This window comes from Physella acuta, unplaced genomic scaffold (genome assembly GCF_028476545.2).
Source record: "Physella acuta isolate Inbredline_101_S28 unplaced genomic scaffold, ASM2847654v3 ptg000469l, whole genome shotgun sequence".
Classification (NCBI taxonomy): Eukaryota; Metazoa; Mollusca; class Gastropoda; family Physidae; genus Physella; species Physella acuta.
Window position 1 is genome coordinate 252501 of NW_026731988.1, and position 21164 is coordinate 273664.

Genomic DNA, 21164 nt, shown 5'->3' on the forward strand with positions numbered 1-21164 from the left:
AAGAGAAATAATATAATTTGGGATCTGACTCATATAGTCTCATTACTGAAATTTAAATGCTGTTACCGGTCTTTTTCCTTAATTGTAAACAACACTTCCAATCCAAGTTGAATGGCATCTGCTATGCCATTGGTCATTGTTGTTGACATGGATAAAAAAAATCTTTCGGACAATATCGCCTTTTTAGTCAGTGTATTTTTTTTATTAAAAAAAACCTTAACGCTGAATGTTTAAAAACTTGCAAATGCAGGGAACTTGGAAATATTTTGCATTTTATGCTACATTTGATTTTAACTCAAAAATCTCACTTTTGTAAAATGAACTGTGATCAAGTACATTAAAGATGATATTATTTGACAGTGATTTCAATTCTGCAGCCCCACTTTAACTTTTCTGGAAAATGTTTTGATAAACTATACTTTTGAAAGAGAGGTGGCGTTGTAAAAAAATAGAGTGCTCGTCTGCTAACCCAAAAGTCTCGAGTTAGGATCATGGGCTTGAGTCCATAGGATGTCCCTGAGTCCACCCAGCTATTGTGAGTACCTGACTGAAGTTAAGGAAAGTGAAATTGGCAGGGCATAGTGCTGACCACATTATCTCTTCATACACTTAGTTATTGAAACAGGTGAACATTATTTCACCTGCCCCATGGACCATAAGTTTTGAAAGGATACTTTACTTATACATTATACTTTTGTAGACAACATGACTTAGTCATGTCATATTTGTTTTTCATGTAAAAATGAAAAGAAGAAACGTTTTTATTTTTATAGAAGATACTAAAATGACAAAATAAAATCCACTCTTTAGAAAAGTCATGCAAAAACTACACAGTCAAGCTTTTATAACTGCATCTGTTTTAATAACACTACACACTATTTTTTTTTAAATTAAAATAACCTAAAGAAGTACTAAAGATTAATTTTGGAGAGGAGCATGAAATGAGACTGATATAATGTACTAAGATGAGAATAATTTGAAATAAGATATGGAGTTATTTAGCTGTATAATGCTGCACTACAGGTTCAGAGCACTTTGATTTGTTCTCTAAATTGTAGGAAAAGACTAATGCAAAGGACCCATGCCCAACAAATATTCAGTTTCAGTGTTACATGGTCTTTATTTCTAATATATCATTTTCATAGTAAGAAGGGGGGGTCGGCGTGGTCGAGTCGGTAAAGCTCATGGTTGCTAAACCGAAAAGTCTCGAGTTCGAACCCTCGGGCAGATGAGGCTCGTTAGCTGGGGACAGCCACTCTTCTAGGAGAGACAACTCCAAAATCAAACAACTGCTGCCTTGTAGTTTGTTCTTGGTTGGACAAAGGCTATGGAAGCAAATCCAAAAAGAAAAGCAGGCTGAAATCGGAGTCAATGGCCTCAATGGCGCATAACCAGTTGACACGTAACGCTTAATTGTGTTGGAGGCGTGGTCGAGTCGGCAAAAAGCTCATGTTTGATAAATTCGAACAAAGTCTCGAGTTCAAACCCACTGGCAGATAAATTTCGATCCCCTTCAACACTAATAATTAAGAACGAAGAAGAAGATAGTAAGAAGGATTTTTTTTAATAATATTAAGTTCAGTTGTTCTTAAAATCATTACACACATTTTTTATTCTTATTATGAACCAGTCATGATAGGTTGCGCAGCATTTGCCAAATATACATTTTTTAAACTGTGTACAGCTGACTTTAATATGTCTACATTTAGAGAGGGTTGACTTATCATTATCTGCAAAATTATATAAAAATTGCATATATTTGAGGTTTGTACAGCCTGTTGAAACAGATTTAGTGATATGTTGATAACTAAATACTGTCCTAATACTTTCTGTCTTTGCAATCTTAATAATTAAAATTAGCCTAGTTATGTTGTGTCACAATTACTATTGACGAGTTACGTTGGCCTTGAATCTTATATGTTTAAAAATTCCTACCATCACTCTTTGACTATAAGTACAAGTATCAATATAATACCTCCTCTCTAACTCTGAGTCAATGTATGTTTTAAAATCCTCTACTACTAATCTTTAAATTAACTTTTCAACACCATATATAAGCACTGCTATAGAATAAACTATTACGATAGCTATTAGTATTATTTTACATCATTGTAGTATTATAGTATGTCTAAACCTCCAACTATTATTTTAAAAAATATTGGATTATTTCTTTTATTCTTTTAATTTAAAAACCAGATGTGTTCAGTTGACACAAGCACTAAAGATTCAGTGGTTTCAACTAACGGATGCTATTGTTACAGTTGTTCCAATGAAAATTTTAAACAGTTTATAATAACAAAAATAGCAAAATTAGAGTACAGTCAAGCTGAGATAAGGGCGGCATTGCATTCAACAAATGGTGATATTATCTACAGCCCAACGCGCAAACTGCCTTTAATTACTAGTAAGTTACTTTCATCTTGTCATCAAACCTATTCAATGTGTTTATGTGTTACCAAAATATTAGTTAATTTTCTCTTCAAAACTTACATGTAAGCTTTATCATAAGCCAAAAGACACTATTACCAAATGATAATTTCAGTATACTAAGATTGTTGACATTAAAATAGGTTTCCCGTTTTAAGGTCTATTTTTATACAATCTTTGTTTATTTTTAATTTTTTAATTGTATTTTGCTATTTATATTGACAATTTATGTTGTGCTTGCTGTAAAATTTCCTTTTCATTTGCATTCATTTTTTTAGTTTTACATATAGTTATAGCTCTTTATAGGTGGTAGAATGTGTAAAAAAAAAAAAAACCATAAATTAGCCAGAAAACTATGTAGATGGTAATAAGAATCAAAGGTGATTTTGAATCTAGTGAACACTTTGAGTCGATGGTAAGAAAAGATATATCATGGGTAAATTACAGTAGAATTACAGTAGAATGGATATTCAAGAGAGAACAATATCTTTAATAAACTGTTTAAATATACTCAGTTTACTACTAAAATAGGAAAAATATCACAATATATAATGGTGGTACTAATGAAAAAACTAAAACAAAAGAACTACTGAGCTCAATGCAGCTAATCTCATCTACGCACTGACATATAAGTGTACATCTCCAATGCCTCCAGGTTATATTCACCATCTGATATATCACTTTTTCTGATTAAAATATATACTTTCTGGTTAATAATAAAAGTATATAAATTGAATAGACTCACAAATTAAATGTAAACAATGTTGCTCCTGATCTTACCATTTTGTTTACAATGTGAAGTATGTGAGAACAGTTGAAATAGAAAATTATCAGGACAGTGTTACAAAATTTTAAAGGTAAATCAAAGTCAGTAAAACAACAAATATGCTCAACATAAACTTATCAAATTCAATGGCTGTCTGGTGCTGGGGATGAACATAATGAATCTTGTCCAGAAACAATAGTGAAATTAGGATAAAACCTTAACAGAAGGAAACTATGGATAACCAGCACTTAAAAAACTGCTGTACAAAAATAGTTATTCTATGTAATATTTTAAATGTGCCAGGTGTGTGTTGTAATAAATCATATATATTTTTTTTTCTAAGCCTTCTATATAATACTGAATGGAGAATTGAATAAAGTGTGAATTAAGTGTATTCTATCCAGAAAATTTAGCAATATTGAATTTGCAACATTAGGTCTACAGTGTTATTTCAATAGTCTAATGAGACTGGAGGTGTTGAAACTATAAAGTAACACATAGATCTTTTTGAGCACATACAAAAAAGAATTCAATTTACAAGAAAACTAAAATAAACATTACATTATGCCTAGAGTTACATGTTAATTTTTATTTTTTTAATTTCTTTTAAGAAAATTTGCTATTTAGAATCATTTGAAGACATTGTTATGTTGTCAATTTTAAAAATTATTTTTAAAGACTTTTTGTAATTAAACCTCTCTACAATAAAAGTACTTCTCACATTGCATAGAAAAATGCTTGACCTTCTACATACCTAGGAAAAGTAGAACATACAAAAGAAAAATGATTTTTTTCTATCTATTTTTGTTTTCACTTGAAACGCTACTGATTCAAACTTTCTAGCTTTGCCAGTAATATAAATAGGCCTGGTATCACAAATTACTTGTAAGGTAAAGATTTATTTAAACAATTAATATTTCAACATACTATTTTTTCAGATTCCGGATTAGATAACACCAGCAAAGTGGAAGATGATGGTGACTGTGTAGTAACATGCAATTCAACATTTTCCATAGTTCGATTGTGCTGTTATGGGTCATGCAAGCCTGTCATTTACAACAATGGAGTGAAATTAAATAATTCTGTTGGTAAATGTACAGAGTTGGTGTATAAACCTTTTGAAAAATTTAATTTGACCTTTGTATTTAAAGATCAAAGTGCATCTTATAAACCAATCATCAAATCATGCATCAATGAATATACAGGTAATCTGTTCATAAATGGTAATGTTTTATTACATGACTAGTATTAATATGTTGAAAAAAAAAATATAATTTTTTTTTGTAACTGTGAGTTTGTTTGGTTAATTGTTTCCTCATTCTAAAACATTTTTGTTTGATTTGGTATTAATCCTCTACTGAAATATACAACAGGCAGGGAAAAATTCTAAGTGTTAGTGGGGTTTTAACTGTGGCCCATTTTTAGTATAGTATTTGTTTTAGTTGAATATAAAAATTAAATAATGCATCCATCTTAATCCATAACATACCAAGAAACTACTAACATGGTTTGCTTATTATAAACAAGTCTTCATTGGAGTTATACATTTCATCTCTATATTACTAATTGAATTAACCTCACTGTAGCTACCTTTTGTATTTATCTTTTCACTAACAAGCAGGGTTTCTTTCATTTTTGCCCTGGAAGGGGAGTGGGTAATTATAATTTATCTGTATAAATTTAATATTTATTTATTGTGTCCATGTCCCCGTCCTCCCTTCCACCCAATGCTTGAAAGAAAACACTGCTACCAAAGCTTGCATGAAACTAAAATGGCTGTACTTTAAAACAGTGGAGGAGCTCAAACTATTAAATGATGTCACATTTGGTCAAGGGCAAAAGCCCAAATTATAAGGCTGGCTCATATATAATTTGGCTTTGAATGATCATATCTGGCCTATTCCCAGACACCTGTCGATTACTATGGTAGACTGGGAATAAGCATGCAAACCATTTGCAGACAATTATCAATTTATTTTTAAATTAAGAACAAATCGTATGCAAAATAGCCTACCAGTTTGTCATACTCTTTATTCATTTTAAATTAGCATGTGGCTAAGGTAATTAATCAGCTATTTTTAATGTTTTCTTCTGCATTTTCAATAATTCATTCCCTAAGCTTAGCAGACAAAATCTTTTTTTAAAATAATGATAGATCGTGTGTGCTAACATAAAGAAATAAAAAAAAAAAAACAATTATACACTTATTTTTGTTTTTAAAAGAATGGATTATGTTGCTATGGTAAATAAATAATCAAGAGGCAGGAATCCTGTTGATCCAGAACTGAACATTCTGGACTGTGAGCCATGTACTACTCCATCTGAACTTATTGCACCATCTCAGTGGCAAGATTTTTATTATTAAATCTATTAACAGTTCCAACCAAAAATATCAGGCCTATTCCCAGTTGACTTATTGAAAATGTAATAAAATAGCTGAAACGTATTGTTTTTCATTGAAAACACATAATATAATTTTTTTTTTTATACTATTACTATTACTGGAAAATAACAACATAATGCTTTGACAGTTTAATTTAAAATATAAAGATTTTGAACATATCTTCTATTTTTTTCTAAACTCAAGAGTCTGAACTATCAAGAACAAGGTTGATTATTGCTGTTGTAATTGCCGTAGCGTGTGCTGTAGTCTTATCACTATGCATATTATGTAAGTACTTTTATTTTTAAAAATCTCAATAAAAACTATTGCAGAATTTTAAAGATTTTGATGTTGAAAATTACTGATATCTAGATATAGTTGGCGAACATTTGGAATAAACATTGTTACATAAAACTGTCTAGAACTCGATAAATTAAGTCACCCCACAAGAGAAATGCAATGCCTTAAAAATAATGTTCAGTTATATTTATTTATATGTATATGTAGCTATATATTCATTAATTAGTTTTAACATTTGATTGTAAAATCTACTGTTTTAGAATAATAAATCCATTATAAATCTGTCTTAAAAAAAGCATTTTTTAGTGGCTTGAGCTACACATTTGTTTTAACAAAATGGTCATTCCCCTCTTTCTTTAATAAAATTAACATCAAATGTGAAGTTACGTTCAAGCTTTTCTCTATTTTTCATACCTTGCACACTGATAAAGATCAACAAGCTTATAATTTACCTTTAAAATCTTGTGGTTGCAATAACTTATTATTTGACAGTAATCTGTTTGTGTGGTGGAATCCATTTTATTTTAAAACTAATTTCTTAATAATAATCTAACCAATTCTTTTAAGCTAAATGCCCAATTTAAACTTTTTTTTTCAGTTTGCCTAAAACGAAAAGGGTAAGTAATGAAACAATATGACAGATTGTAAAATAGTAGTTTCTTTGTAGTTTGGTCAAATGATTTCTGTTGTGGAGGAATTGATTGAATGATTTTAAAAATACAAACAAAACCAAGATTCAATATTATCATCAAATAAATATAGCAACATTATAATATACTTGGTAATATTCCTATTACAGTTATTAGATCTTTACTTAGCTTAACTTTTTATTTCAATTTTGCATGAAATAAAGGTACAGTGAATGCCTTGCTGCAGATTAAGTTTTGTTAATGTTTTAATTTATTAGCTTTATACAACTTCAAAAATAAAATTCAGCAATATTTTGTTAAAATATAATTCCTTGAATTCAGAAAATGACACTGGCTTTTTGTGTAATATATTAACATACCTTGGATTTAGTAGACAAACATTGGTATCAAATTGTGATAGGGCTATAGTTTTTTTGTTTTATGAGTTCTCTTTGCTTTTCAATATCTTGCCAGTTCTTTTTTCATTTTGGTGAGTGTGATGGTACGAAAGGATCTTCGTTTGAGGTTCTTCTAGTTGCACCAGTTGTGAGGGTGGGGGTGTTTTAAAATGAAAAAATGATGACAGAAATACCCAACACAGGTTCCAGTTCAAAAATCAAAATGTTCTTTATTAAAATTATAAAATCAAGTTCTACCTAACTAACTAGCCTATTCTATACTCTCTACTACTACTGTCTGCCGTTTCCTAGATCTACCTATCTGACCGTTCTCTTCACTAATTATCGACTGTTACCTAGCCCTACATATCTCGACCGTCTCTGACCGCTTCCTAACACCTTCTCTACTCTTCGCTAGCTACCTATCAACTGCCGGCCTAACAGCAGCCCACGCTTCAGTGGTCAGCTGACCGTACCACGTGATCGGTCAGTTCACGTATTTTTATTGGTCTCTCTCTGACCAACTCGCTATAGCCTGTTTCTGCTATCTACCTGAGCTCTCCGACGCAACCTTGCGTCATCACAGTGAGGTTGCGTGTCTACATGTCTCCCTAGGCCCTTGCTTTTTCTTGCCCTTGTTGATCCCAAATTTGTGATGTTACTGAAATATCTGATTTTACCCTCAATACATTCCTGTCCAACATCATCTTCTTTTTTCTATTATGTCAGCCAACTAGTGCTTGAACCTTGACATAGCTTGGCAATTTGTGAATCCCAAATGCCCCCAAAGCTATAAAGCCTTTAGCTACTTCAATTTATACTAAATGATTTTTTAAAAATCTAATATCTTTTTCACTTATCATATTCTTGAAGTTTGTTTCTAGATTCTAATAATTCATTTAACTGCCTTTGCTTCTGAATTACACATGTGATCGGTTCATTGCATTCTGTACTAATAGCATAGCTTTACATCAAATTGTGAATAACATGTATTCAATGAATTAAATATTTAATGTTACAGATTTGAGATCAAATATAATCATTTACTGTAGAGTTAGAACATTATGTAAAGATTAGTATTTATTTTTTCGTTTTTTGCATTTTAGAATCATATGTAAGGGCAAGAAAGAGCAGAAGAAAGGTATGTAGCATTGTATTAGACTATCACACCTTTTAAAGCCTTACTCTCTTCATGTAACTTAACCAAGTTAACCATTACATAATTTGTTCTTCCACATCCTTGTTTCACATCATCTCTCACACCTGGTGCCCTAGAATAGATGATCATTCTTATTTTATAGACTTATATAGCTTGCCTCAATATAATAAGAAGACAAAATCAGCATGGTAGAAATCATTGAAGTGTACTAAATAAAAATTATTTATTTTATAATTGTCTTAAGACTTTCACCTAAATTTGATATTGCATCTTTTTTACCTGACATTGACTAAATCACATGACTTGAAAGTTTTCATTTGTATAAAAAATACCAAGACTTTTCTGCATTTTAATTATAATAAATGTTGCAAATGTGTAATCTATCATAACAAGACAATTCAAAGCATTTAAATATGCACATATTTTTCTTGATTTACATTTTGTTTATGCATTAAAATATTCCTTCTGAATGTTTCCCTGCAGAACCTGATCGCCACCTTAAACGGTAAGTACAATCAGAAAATATAAATATTTATTCTTGTAATTTTGTGTTATACATTGTTAAGTATTTAAAAAGGATTGCAGATATATTCTAAATATTGGATGTTTGCCATTATAAATAAGTTAAACTGAATTTCTATCAACACAAGATTTATTTGTGTGTATTCCTTTTATTTAAAGATATGCAAAAGCAAACACAGAAGACAAAGGTTAGTATTGTTATAATACAATTTGTACTCAAAATAAAAAAAACTGTTAAGTCATACTATTAAAAATATGTTAATTATTATTTCCAAATTTAGTATTAGATTCCTTTTGTCACAGTTTGCATTTAAAATCTCTAGTTTTAAAACGCAATCGCTTAATATATTTGGATTGAATTAATTTGAACTTATAATTCAGTGTAATTTGTAATACAATTAATAAATAAAATTAAACTAAAGTATTCCTTGAATTACAAATCACTACCTCAATATGTTATACAATGGTAATTTATTGCATTAATTTTCTTTTTTTTTTTTTGCAGATAACTGATACTGTTAAAAAGTTTTTATCTCTCATATATTTATAATCTTTACTATGCTTTATTTCAAGTAAAAAATTTAAAAGGTTAAACAGTCTATGCATACATTCCTCACTAGCCGTTATCTGCTAGGCTTTGCTATTGCCATTTATATTTCAAATATAAACCATATTATAGATATGTTTGTTTACAAAATATTTTAAGAAAAATTAAAGCTCTTAAAACAGCAACAGCATGTGATTCTATAAAATGACCTAGGCATCAACTACCATTTCTCAATATTCCTTGTCAGACAAATGTATATAATAAGCATCAGAACTTGTACACATACAGCATACTCCATATATACCACAAACATAAAACCCACCACTACTTATTGAACGTTAAATAATATTTACAGAATTGCCAATAATATCAAAATAATATCAAAACCTACTTAAAATAATCATAAATCAAAAATTTAACCTTAATTTTATCCAAAACGTGAAGTTTTACCTGTCCAGAGTTTCTTCTAGGCATCCCCCCCCCCCCTGAACAAGATGTAATTTATATAGTAAAATTATACTTTTACTAGTGTGCCCCCCCCCCCCCCCCCCCCCCCGCCCCCAAAAATATCAAGTGCTTCCCCCCCCCCCCCCCCCCCCCCCCCCCCCCGCCCCGGAGAAAAAGTATGGAAGAAACACTGACCCGGTCATTATCATCCTGATCAATTACCTACTCTAATTTACCACACAGTGTAATTACCCCACTACACTATATATTGTACCTATCCTTTCCAGATTGCCATCTCCAAGTCCCTAACCCCCCTTTCCAAATTCATATGCTTAATCTTCACTCTATTTTTTATATCCTTTTGCTTGCGTTACTGGTGTTGTTAGCGTTACCGGTGTTATCGTTACTGATGGGTTACTGTCTATGGTAGGAAATTTGTTTCTGCATTTTTCGGGTCGGGGTATGTCCTAAAAGGCGGGGTATGTTGTTTTGAAGACTGATTCTACAACTTTAAAATTGTAATTATTGCAGTAGTTTGAATTAGTGTTCTAGATAGAAGTAGTTTAGTGAATTAATAATGCCAATATAAGACTGTTACCTTCAAAGGCCCTAGATAAAAAATATTTGCATTTCTCTTTATTAGAGTTTTCTCATTAAAGCTATGCACTAAATAACCGCTTTAAACATAGATTAGAATAGCAGTGTTAAAAAAGCTTTGCAATACTCAATTTAAAAGTTAATACTCTTGTGCCTAGGAAAATGCTAACTTAACGCATTAATAAACTTCATTGTTTATCTGTGAAGTATTTGCTTTGCTTAAATCAGCCATTAATTAAAAAAAAGTTAATTATTAGTAATATAAATATTAGTCATTATTTTTTAGCATTACTTAATTTTAAAGCTATTTAAAAACAGTTAAGCATACATTTTTAAAGTAATTTGCCTTTATAAGAAATATATTATAATACCGTTATATTATATACAAAATTGTGTATATACATAAGAAAAAATTCTTTATCCTTCCTACCCATATGCTTTTAGTGTAATGTACGTGACCAAGTTGAAGAGCATTCTTCCATCATTATTGTAGACATAGATAAAAATAATATTTTTTAAAAATAGATTTTTACAGTAAAAGAAATATTTAAAAAGACTTAAGCCTGAAAATAATTCAGAAATTTAATATTTTTAGAATAAATGTTATATAAGTTGCAAATCCAGAGAATTTTTTTAAAAACTTTTTTTTTAGTTAAAGGCTGCATTTTTATTGATTTTTATCAAGCCTAAGTTATATCCTGATGTTTCACTTTGGTAAGACTAACATTGATTGGCTGTTCAGGAACTCTGTGATTGATATTCTAAAAATCCCACTGTAAAACTTATAGTAATTTGTACTCAGAACTTTGCAGATAAATTTTTTTAAATTCATTTTTTTAAAACCACGTCACCTAGTTTTACCATTTTTGTCTTTAATGTATATGATAATTGTAAACAATTCAATTGTTATATTTTTTTTTAATTTTTTTTTTTTGTTTCCGAAAATACTGCACAAAACTTCAATTACTGCCAATCTTTACTAAAGTCTAACAAAAATCAGACTTTCGCAACCATATTTAATCTCGGTCAAGCCAATTTCCTCCCTCCATTACATCTAGTTCCTTTTCTGAGAGATTGAAAAGACTGTTCTGTGTATGACATTTTTTTTTTACTATCAAGTTTGATATTGCATTTTTACAAAAAAAATGTGCATTGTAAATAAAAGTTATATATAATAAATTGCATCCAATTTTTTCTGTGATTTACATTTTATAAAGGTTTTTAAGCGTAGTTGAATGTTTCATAATTGGTTTATTATTATAATGAAAATAAAATAGAAGCACAGCAAGAATTTTTACCTATACATTTATATAGTCATCAAGAATAAAGTGTTCACTGTATTCGCGAATGTTGTGTAAGTTTAGCAAGAATCTTATTTGTAATAAAAAGAATATAAATGACAATAAATGTACAAGATGATACATATTTGCTTCTATTGGGTTTAGCAGTTTTGTATTTCTCTGAAGAAGAGTGATTTGAAGCAAGAGATACTTTGTACTTGGGCTATTCCACTGTCAAGTACGTTTATTTTTACGGTTGATTGTTAGAGAATTGTCCGAAACCAGTGTTAAATAGATCCGTCTGCAAGCGAACAGTTCATGATGGTTGTGTATTTATGTGTGTTTAAATAATCATCGTATTAGTAACACTCTAAGTTGTGGTTGCGACAACTGGGTGTTATTGTGAGTCCCTTCTTTCAAGAATAGACGATAGACTGCTGTTCGGTTTACAACTTTATTTACAACAGCAAAAAATACACGCATTCACTTCCGTTGGCGAGGTTTTCAACTCTCACACACGTTTCACTTCAACAACAATTCACCAAATACAGTCTGTTACAGTGTTGTTCGTAGCTAGCTTCGCAGTACTCACATTCGTAGTATGTGATGTCCGTGTTTAATTTCGCTTGGTGTCCGGCTAGTTGGCTGCTTTTGAACTGTGTTTCACACACTGCAGGTGGCTTCTGTTCCGTGTTCTGATTGTGTGTGTTTTCTTGATTCCCTGGCGAGGTGAATCCAGTAATTTTTAGCGCAATTTCCACACGGACAATTGCGATTATTAACTCGTCATTTCTGGATGTATGAATGGATGGATGGATGTGTGTCCGCAGCTTTAAAAGGTATCTCCTCCTCAACGAAGCAATATCGAGGACTAGTTCCAAAAGCAAATATGTTAAGCAAGTTCCAAGGATGATTGTGGACCAAAAAAATTCCCGGAATTCCTTCCTGGATTTCCCGGAAAATCCAAAAAAAAAACCTCGAAAAAATGCAGTTTTTGCTCCATATCTCGGCAACCAGACCACTTAGCGACTTGAAACATTTACCAATCGATTCCTGCCATAATTTAGAACAATATTGCCGAAGAAAGTTTTCAAAAATATCCTTTCGTTCGGTCACAATTTTTTTTTTTTTTAAATTATTAAAACTGAGCATCGTGTAGGCCTAGGATGATATTTTAAACTGAGCATCTTGTAGGCCTACTCGTTAAAATAAAACTATTTCCGTTGATATAGTTTAATATAGTTGTCTTTTTTTTACTTATTAATTCAAACGTTATTTTTGCACCCTATTAATTTATTTATAGTTTATATGAGAGTGATAGGGAGTTACAATTACAAGGTTTTGTTTCGCTAGGCCTAATAATTTTTTCACATTTTTAAAAAAAAATTAAGTAAGGAAATTGCGCTTAAATTGTCACTAGACTTTTAATTAACTTGTTTTTCAAGTTGTATGACTAAAGTTCTATTTATATTATAACAATTAAAATGAAAATATTTATATATATATATATATACATTAGATATGCACCATTAGTATTACACCCTTAATCCATCCGATCGCTATGAAACTGGTTAGATTATTGAGTAAGTTCCAGCAAAAATTTCAGCCATTAAAAAAAATGTAAATATCGACTCCAGGGCCAAAGTCTTCGAGCCCCAAAAAGCATAGACGTTTTTTTTTTCCAAAGATATTCAATTTGTTGTTTCCGTTAGGAATGTTTCTGGCGTGCAGAAAAACAACTAGACTCAACATAGAGCCCTGGTGGTTTTGTGCTCCGATATTTGAAGTTTTTCGCATTATTATATATGCAGCTTGTCGTTGTAGTTGTTGATTATTTTTAATCGGGTGAGTTTGTTTTCTCGTGCATTACTTTGCATGTTAAATGCAACTGATATTTTTTGTCAATGGTATTACTAGGTTCTCCAGTTCTATTTCTGATCCTGCCAATCTATTGATGTCGTCCGCTATTCGTACGAAAGTTAGTGAATGTTCTGCCGGCAATAATGTCAGTCTAGTCATGGTATGAAGCATATTCTATTATTCATTGCAAGAAGATATTGAATAGGTTATGTAAAAGCAGTTATTTCTGCCTCATCCAAATTGTTGGTTTGAGCCATGCTCATAATATACTCTTGTCCAGGTAGACTGCGCGTGTTGCTTGGTCATATAGGTTTTGCTCAACGTACATTAGATTTCCTCGAAGTGACTACCCGGAGCAAACTCAATACCGCCAAGCCTTACCAATGTCATAGGCTAGTCGGAGCTAATATGTATGCGCATGAGCAAGTATTTTTTGGATATGACATTCATGGTGCCAAAATGTGTAATGGGATATACTCTTTTGAAAACCTTCTTAAAGTTCACAAAATCATGGTAGCGATGATGCTGGAGGTATTTTCTAGGTAACCCGAGGACACATTGTTTTTACTTCCTTGTGCTACACCGGGCGTCTGAAGCCAGCCCGTTCCTTAGCTATGATTTTAAAAGTTTGTGTCTGAAGTTAATCTATTACAGGTTTTTCTTTGGGTGACTTTAATTTTGGACGATTAGTATATAATGGCCTTCTAAAGTTTCGAAGTTATACAGTTTGGGGACCGCCATTTAATGATATGTGTAAGTAAAGAAAATGTGTGTACATTAATTAAAACATGTGTCTGCAGCAAATGTCGCAGTATATGATGTGGGCAAAACGCATTCGATATCTATATATTTGATTTTATAAAATGTTTAGAACACGGTTTCCGGGATAATGTTGAGTCTAAATATAGTAGATTAATCAATGAATTTCATAATTAATTAGTAGATCTTGGCAGTTAAGCTTAGAATCATACTTTCACTTTCATTATAAAATACATATTGTAATTACGTAATTTTGCAGAGATAAATACAAGCACATTTATTAAAACTTTTATGAAATGAGACGCGTTGTCGGGTGGTAGGTCGTACAACCGCTAATTCGAAAGTTCGGATACCGGGTTTGATACCTACGGACCACGGGGTCCACCCAGCTCTGATGGTACTTGACTGATGCTAGAGAAGAGAAAAAGACAGCTCTGCATAGCGTTGTCCAATAGCCCCGCATAAGAAGAGATCACAGAAACAAACGAACACTGCTTCATCTGCCAGGTGGAGCACCAGGTTCTAAAAGGTAACTATGTTCTATGATGAATATTACTAGGGTTAGGTGATAATTTGCAATTTTTAAAATTAGAAAATGAACCAGACAGCTAGGCAACGCATTAGTGCTGAGTTGTCTCAGTGACGTCTTTGCGCTCTACGCCCGACCTCATAAAAAAGTAATATTTCACATATAAGCCTACAAGATATATATATATATATATATATATATATATATATATATATATATATATATATATAAAAACGCATTAAATAGTTTTGTTTAAACAAACCAAAACATGCACCTTCTTATCTTTGTTCCAGTAAATTATAATTTACAAAACTTTTGTTCTTTAATTTTTTAAAGAGTTTGGGATTGATATTAACTGAGCACTGTTTTTGTAGTTATGCTAAAAATCCTCCTTACTAATCAAGCAGACATGATCAATACAAGGGAGATATCTCAAGTGTGCACTTGTTGCTGAGATGAGTCACTAAAGTATTGTAGACAGAAAATGAAAAATATTTTCTCTGCTTACAAGTAGGTTCTTAAAAACGAATTGACTGGTTGACAACATTTACTTATCTTAAAAGGCATTACTAATTAGGCTGAGTGTTTCTTTCTAGGAAGCTAATTAGCTTTAAAACTGAAAACAAACCTTGGCGTACTCAGTTTCTAATTATGTTTTGCTATTGTTTTACAGATGATGTATGGTTGCTGTCGTCTTAATAATACAACTTAACTATGCATTCTATAAATAGGCACTACGATGTTCTGGAAGTGGTGTGTTTTTATTGATTAACATATTTTAGACAAGAGACACGACCACAGAGAACGTCTCTGCTGACGGAAATCATTAGTCTAGGTTACTCAAGGATATAGGAGTAGGTATTCAGTCTTTATAAGTTACGAGCCGACCCGCTGTTTAGTTTATTTTCTACTTTTCAGTAATTCATAATTTGTGAATTCGACAGTACCAATGCTGCCACTGAAAATATTTGCTTTAAAACACTATCAGTAAGTCGTTAAGGACGATAACCCCACCCCTCCTCCCCCCCCCCCCCCGTGAAAGCAGCCTCCTCTTAGCTACCTCCCCTAAGTTTAAAATCGTTTCAAACTAAATTATCTGCCCCTAATAGCCGTCACTAAACCCGGCTCTACAAATGTAAACATTTAGCGTAAACCACAGCTCACCAGACTTCCTAGAGAGGAATAGAGGGGACTGCAAGGCGCGCTTACAGCTTGTTTTCTAACGTCTCCAAGAAGAGAATTATATATATAGATAGATAGATACCGTGGCATACTTATATTAAACGTATAATGTGTATTGTCCTGTAAGAATGGACTAAGGCAAATACCGTCTTAACTGTAACAACTGTACATAGTTAAGGATATGGGTTTAGTTAATTTAAATGATTGCTGTAGCTAGTTGCATTGTTGGTTAGTCAAGTGAAGATTATTTTGATGTACCTCGGACTACCTCGTGTTAATGTTGTACGTCTTTCTTCCCACTTCACCCACCCCACTCACTGTCTGTTATTGTATATGCGTATGCGTGTGACATACAGACAATAGGTATTTCTTTTCGTGCTTTATTTAGGCTATGCGAAGACATTTTGATTTAAATGTTGAGCATAATTAAACAATACGTCATTAACACCCAACATGAAAATAATAAGTAAACCCCTTCCTTGTAGACAAACAATGTAAGTTTACAGAGATCCCTCATAAAGCTAGGCGTGGCAGCCAAATGCATGACAAGTCCCAAGTTGATCATATTTGGAAATAGTCAGCCTTTTAGTTGTATGGATTAATATATCAATGTAAGTTTTTGCGTACTTATATATTATTTCCTGTCAAACTAATTATTATCAAAGCACAACAATCAACAAACCTCTATTGACCTGACTATATTTATCTATACTGGATAGCTTTTCAAGTGCTTGTACTCGCATTTTAATTATTTAATAAAGTGTGTAAGACTGAAAAATGCCAGCATATTGCTCTGTACCAAAGTGCCGTGGAAAAGGTGGACACTTATTCCCCAAAAATAAAGAACTTCGTTCCAAATGGATCGCAGCTATCAAAAGGGAGAAACCTGATCATGTACTTGTAAATGTTTCACAAGTCACAACACTTAAAACGACCAATGTCATTGATACATAAGTTATTTTGAAAAACAACAAATTGAGTCAATACAACAAAAAGTACCTCTTGGCCATTGCAACACTTAGTTCAAGACCAACGATTCTGTATTAGAATGATTCAAATTAGATCTAGATTCTAGTATTAGACAGAATTAATGCAATGACTACAACTACTAGATCTAGTCTACTAGATCTACTACTAATACTGTCTAATACTAGATCTCTAGATAGGCCTATATTATATTGTAAATTAAGTTAGGTGGTAAATTTACCTGTTTTAAAAGTGGCATCACTCTTAAAATCCTCTTTGCTTAATCACAGATATTTTTGTAAATTACTAATATTTATAGTAGTATGAATTGTAGCAGTATAACTCTATCATTATTCGCGTTATTATAACTGCGTAAGTAAATATAACCATTTATTTTATGATAATCGGTGTCTCCATAAAGGAAATTATATTTGTATATCTCCATGATATTACATCAGTATCTATACAAGACGTAATTATATTGTATTGTTGAAGGTATTTACATTTCAACGCTCACATTGCATGTGATGAATGAGAAGGTAACTTTTTAGATAAGTTTTACCCAGAAAAAAAAAATCAGCAAACAATTATTCTAAAACGTTTTATTAGTTTCGTGCTTAAGTTTGTTGAGAGATAGTAATCCCTTAATTTATTAAATTGGGAAACAAACAAGCTCTGGCAAACAACATGAATAACTGACAAGCACAGTCGACAGCAGGATGCCTAAATGTTTATCATTTCAACGTTAAGATTGATGTCTTGACAACCAGATATTTCAGCGACATGACTCATAAATTAAAGCTTGGACTAATGCGCCTAATCTAAACATTGAAAAATCACGTGTTCCCAGCATAATTTTTGGTCAAGCGGAGTTTAAACTTCCTGGCTCAAAACTTCGCGTCAAAAATATCGTCTATTTAATAATAATGTCTTGTTTTTAGGCGTTTTCGATGAAAGAGAAGGTAAAAATATTTTATAAAGCAGGAGACATTAGTGATTTAATTATTCCATTATTAAATAACTAAGCAATTTCTTAACGGATTCTTCTATTACTAAACTTGAAAACTTGAAAATTGCGCAGCAATGGTAATTTAAAAAAAAAAAAACGGCGATCCGACAAACTACCAGTGACTCAGGGGAGATAATACTATTAATTATATCAGTAATTTTAAAAATTAAACTTAGATTAATAATAATACATGAGCTTAATTAAAACGGTACTTGGAAGTACCATCACTAGTTGAAGCATTAAAACCATACGAACCGACCCGCGGCGTATCATACGCCGCTATTTAATTCTTTTTTTCCTACTTTTCAGTAATTCATAATTTGTGAATTCGACAGTACCAATGCTGCAACTGAAAATATTTGCTTTAAAACACTCCCCCCCCCCCCCCTTTCCCCCAACATTCCCCCCCCCCCCCCCCCCCGTGAAAGCAGCCTCCTCTTAAATACCTCCTCTAAGTTTAACATCGTTTCAAACTAAATTATCTGCCCCTAATAGCCGTCACTAAACACGACTCCACGAATGTAAACATAGCGTGAACCACAGCTCACCAGACCATGTAGGTGTGGGGTGGTAGGGAGCGCGCTTACAGCTTGTTTTCTAGCGTCTCCCAGAAGAGAATTATATATATAGATTGTTCAATCAGTTTAGGCACATGTCAGTATTGTTAAGAACAGTTTAATTCATGATAATGTCTGTTAGTTACATTCAATTTCAGTGCTTAGTTTTTTTTTTAATATACATACTTGAGAGTTGAATGTTAATGTGACTTTTTGTCAAATAAACTATTAGCTGTATTGAATACTTTATCTGTTGATTTGCAAAAGTTTAAGTTTACGAGTGAGAAAAAAGTATAAATGCACTCATCTCAATATTGCAATTATTTACTAAGCAACAAATGTCTAATGTGGCTTTGGAATGTTTAATTATATTTCCATTTTCACTATAGTATACGTGTCCTTCTATTAGAAAGATCACTAGTAAATTAGTAAACAGGGGAATAAATCGCATAGCATATACTATAAAAAAAAAGATTGACTTCTCTCCCTTTGTTTTAGGGTTTACAAATATGTTAGTCCAATTTATGACGATAGCTATCTAATCGTTTGCATTTATTCAATAAGATTTTTTTTTATTATTTAAGCTTTTTATGAGTAAAAATGTGGTGGTTTAGTTAGAGAACGATACACTTTTAAAAACACATTGTTTGTGCATAGCTTCACGCAGCTTGAGATTTATAAATAAAATCAATAGCGTTAACTGGCGGATTGGAGTTCAGAAAAAAAAGATCTGGTATATCTGACTTTGTAATATTACAGTATAGTTTTTAGATAAATTCTTCCTTGTAAACCTGTCTGTCCAATTCACCACTAGCATGGTCAAATGCAAGTGGCGTGGGTGTATACATTTGTATAGTTGAAATACATAATTAGCAAGTGTTTTTAAGACATATAGGATTTACTTTTTGAACAATACAACCATGCTTTGTTTATTTGTAGTTGTTCTATTGTTTTTGCCTCAATAAAAATTCATAATGAGTATTGATAAAACACACTTTTCGTCATAGTTGTACAAAATTTGAAACATCCTATTTTACTTATCAAGCCAACATGAACAGCAAGAGTAAGAGAGAAAGTTCAAGTGTCCACTTGTTGCTGAGTTGAGACAATAAAACAGAAAGTGAAACATTTTGTTTTCAGGCTAACAGTAGAATGTACCTTAAACTCATTGACTTCTGGTTTTTACATTCTTTAACTGGTATAGACATCCTATTGGTAAGTAGGAAGTTAAACGTTTAAACATGAGTGGTGTTTAAGTAGAGCTATTTTAATATTACTTTAATAAAATAATATAACAAAGACTTATTTATTCCCTGTTTGATTAATTATAGATTTCTTTTTATTTTAACAACTTACACGTTTGAGTTTTATCTCTTTTTTTCAAGATACGTTATACATTATGATTTTTATGAAATATATTGTAAGTTCTAAATTTAACAAACCCAACTCAACTATTAGACAAATAACATTTAAACAATCAAAATTATCAATCTTGTGAGGTTATTCTTTCACAACATCATGACATTTGTGTCGAAGTAATTATATCAAATACGTAGCATGTCTTGTTTAAAATTGCAACAAAATTTATAATAGTAATAATAGTTATAATAATAATAATATTCTTTTAGTATAATAGTGTATCAGTTTATAATTATATTGAATTATATAGCGCTACAGCTATGAGCTTGTGCGTGCTTTTTAAATTTCAGAAATTTTATCATAGTCATTCATTCATGTGTTTGGCTTAACACCTAATTCATAATAGGCTTTGGCTTTTTTCAACTCCACTTTTTTCATTGGGCTTGGCCACTGTCTCCTTTTTTCACGTTTAGACACAAATAAGTGTCAGCATATTCACATGTCTTCTATCTATTAAAATATTGTCTATTTCGTTTCGTGTTGTTCCGTCTAGTGGGATCCAGATAGCTTTATGGATATCTTCAGAGTTTCTTCCAGGCCTAACCCTCCCCCCCCCCCCCGAAAAAATTCTAACGCCCCCCGAACGAAATGAAATGTATATAATTTATATACTTTTAACAGTGTCCGCCCCCCCCCCCCCCGAAGAAAGTCTACCGCCCCCCCCCCCCCCCCCCCCCCCGAAAATTCAAGTGCCCCCCGGAGAAGAAAGTCTGGAAGAAACATAACTTTCTTGGATAACTTAATGTTATTGATGAGATTGACTTTTCCTAGAGTAAATTACTTTTTAATTGATCATTTTCTATGGTCTTCCTTATTTTCTGAACCTTGACAGTCCAGAGGCAAATTAGGTAGAGTTCACCACTTTGTGTAACCTCAGTATATGAATGGGAAAAGGGGTCAGCACAATTTCAAGCAGCATTTACTTTCGATAAACTGAATTTCGTTTCAGTCAGAGCTGGTAGACTCAGAGACGTTCTAATGTCTTGAACCTTGATTCGAACTCATTCGACTTTCATGCTAGTAGTTAAGCGCTCAGCGCTAGGCCACGTCTTAATAAAAAATACTAGATTAACGACATAATATATTTGTATTTATTGTTATAATTGCACTATTGAACGAGATTCCCTCCAACACAATTAGGTTTTTCTTGTCATTATGTGTTTCTTTATCAGTGTTTCTTCCAGACTTTTTTCTCCAAGCGGGGCTAAAATTTCCGGGGGGGGGGGGGGGGGGGGTGCGGAAAGCGTTAAAAGTACATATTTTTGCTATATAAATTCCATTTTGTTCGGGGGAGGGGGTGGGGTGGTAGACTCTCTTTCGGGGGAGGGGGGCAGAGTCAACCCCTCCCCCGTTGGGATACCTGGAAGAAACACTGTTCTTTATATGGCCCGCTGACTTTTGCCTGTATTCCTTTCTGCATTTAATTTA

At 32.1% G+C, this 21164-nt stretch overlaps 1 protein-coding gene and 1 long non-coding RNA gene across 2 annotated transcripts in view; both read left to right on the forward strand.

The window, feature by feature from the left end:
* Nucleotides 1–5047, forward strand: part of LOC131943839 (uncharacterized) — an 8041-nt gene extending 2994 nt beyond the window's left edge. The window contains exons 4-6 of the mRNA XM_059304123.1: nucleotides 2197–2404; nucleotides 4132–4398; nucleotides 4986–5047. Coding sequence (XP_059160106.1) covers nucleotides 2197–2404; nucleotides 4132–4398; nucleotides 4986–5047 — 537 coding nt within the window. The remainder of the gene's footprint in view (nucleotides 1–2196; nucleotides 2405–4131; nucleotides 4399–4985) is intronic.
* Nucleotides 5048–6476: 1429 nt separating this feature from the next.
* On the forward strand, nucleotides 6477–9652 carry LOC131943844 (uncharacterized). Its single transcript, XR_009386956.1, has 5 exons — nucleotides 6477–6493; nucleotides 8010–8044; nucleotides 8546–8567; nucleotides 8744–8772; nucleotides 9090–9652. It is a non-coding gene; the product is annotated as an uncharacterized LOC131943844 (long non-coding RNA).
* Nucleotides 9653–21164: the final 11512 nt, after the last annotated feature.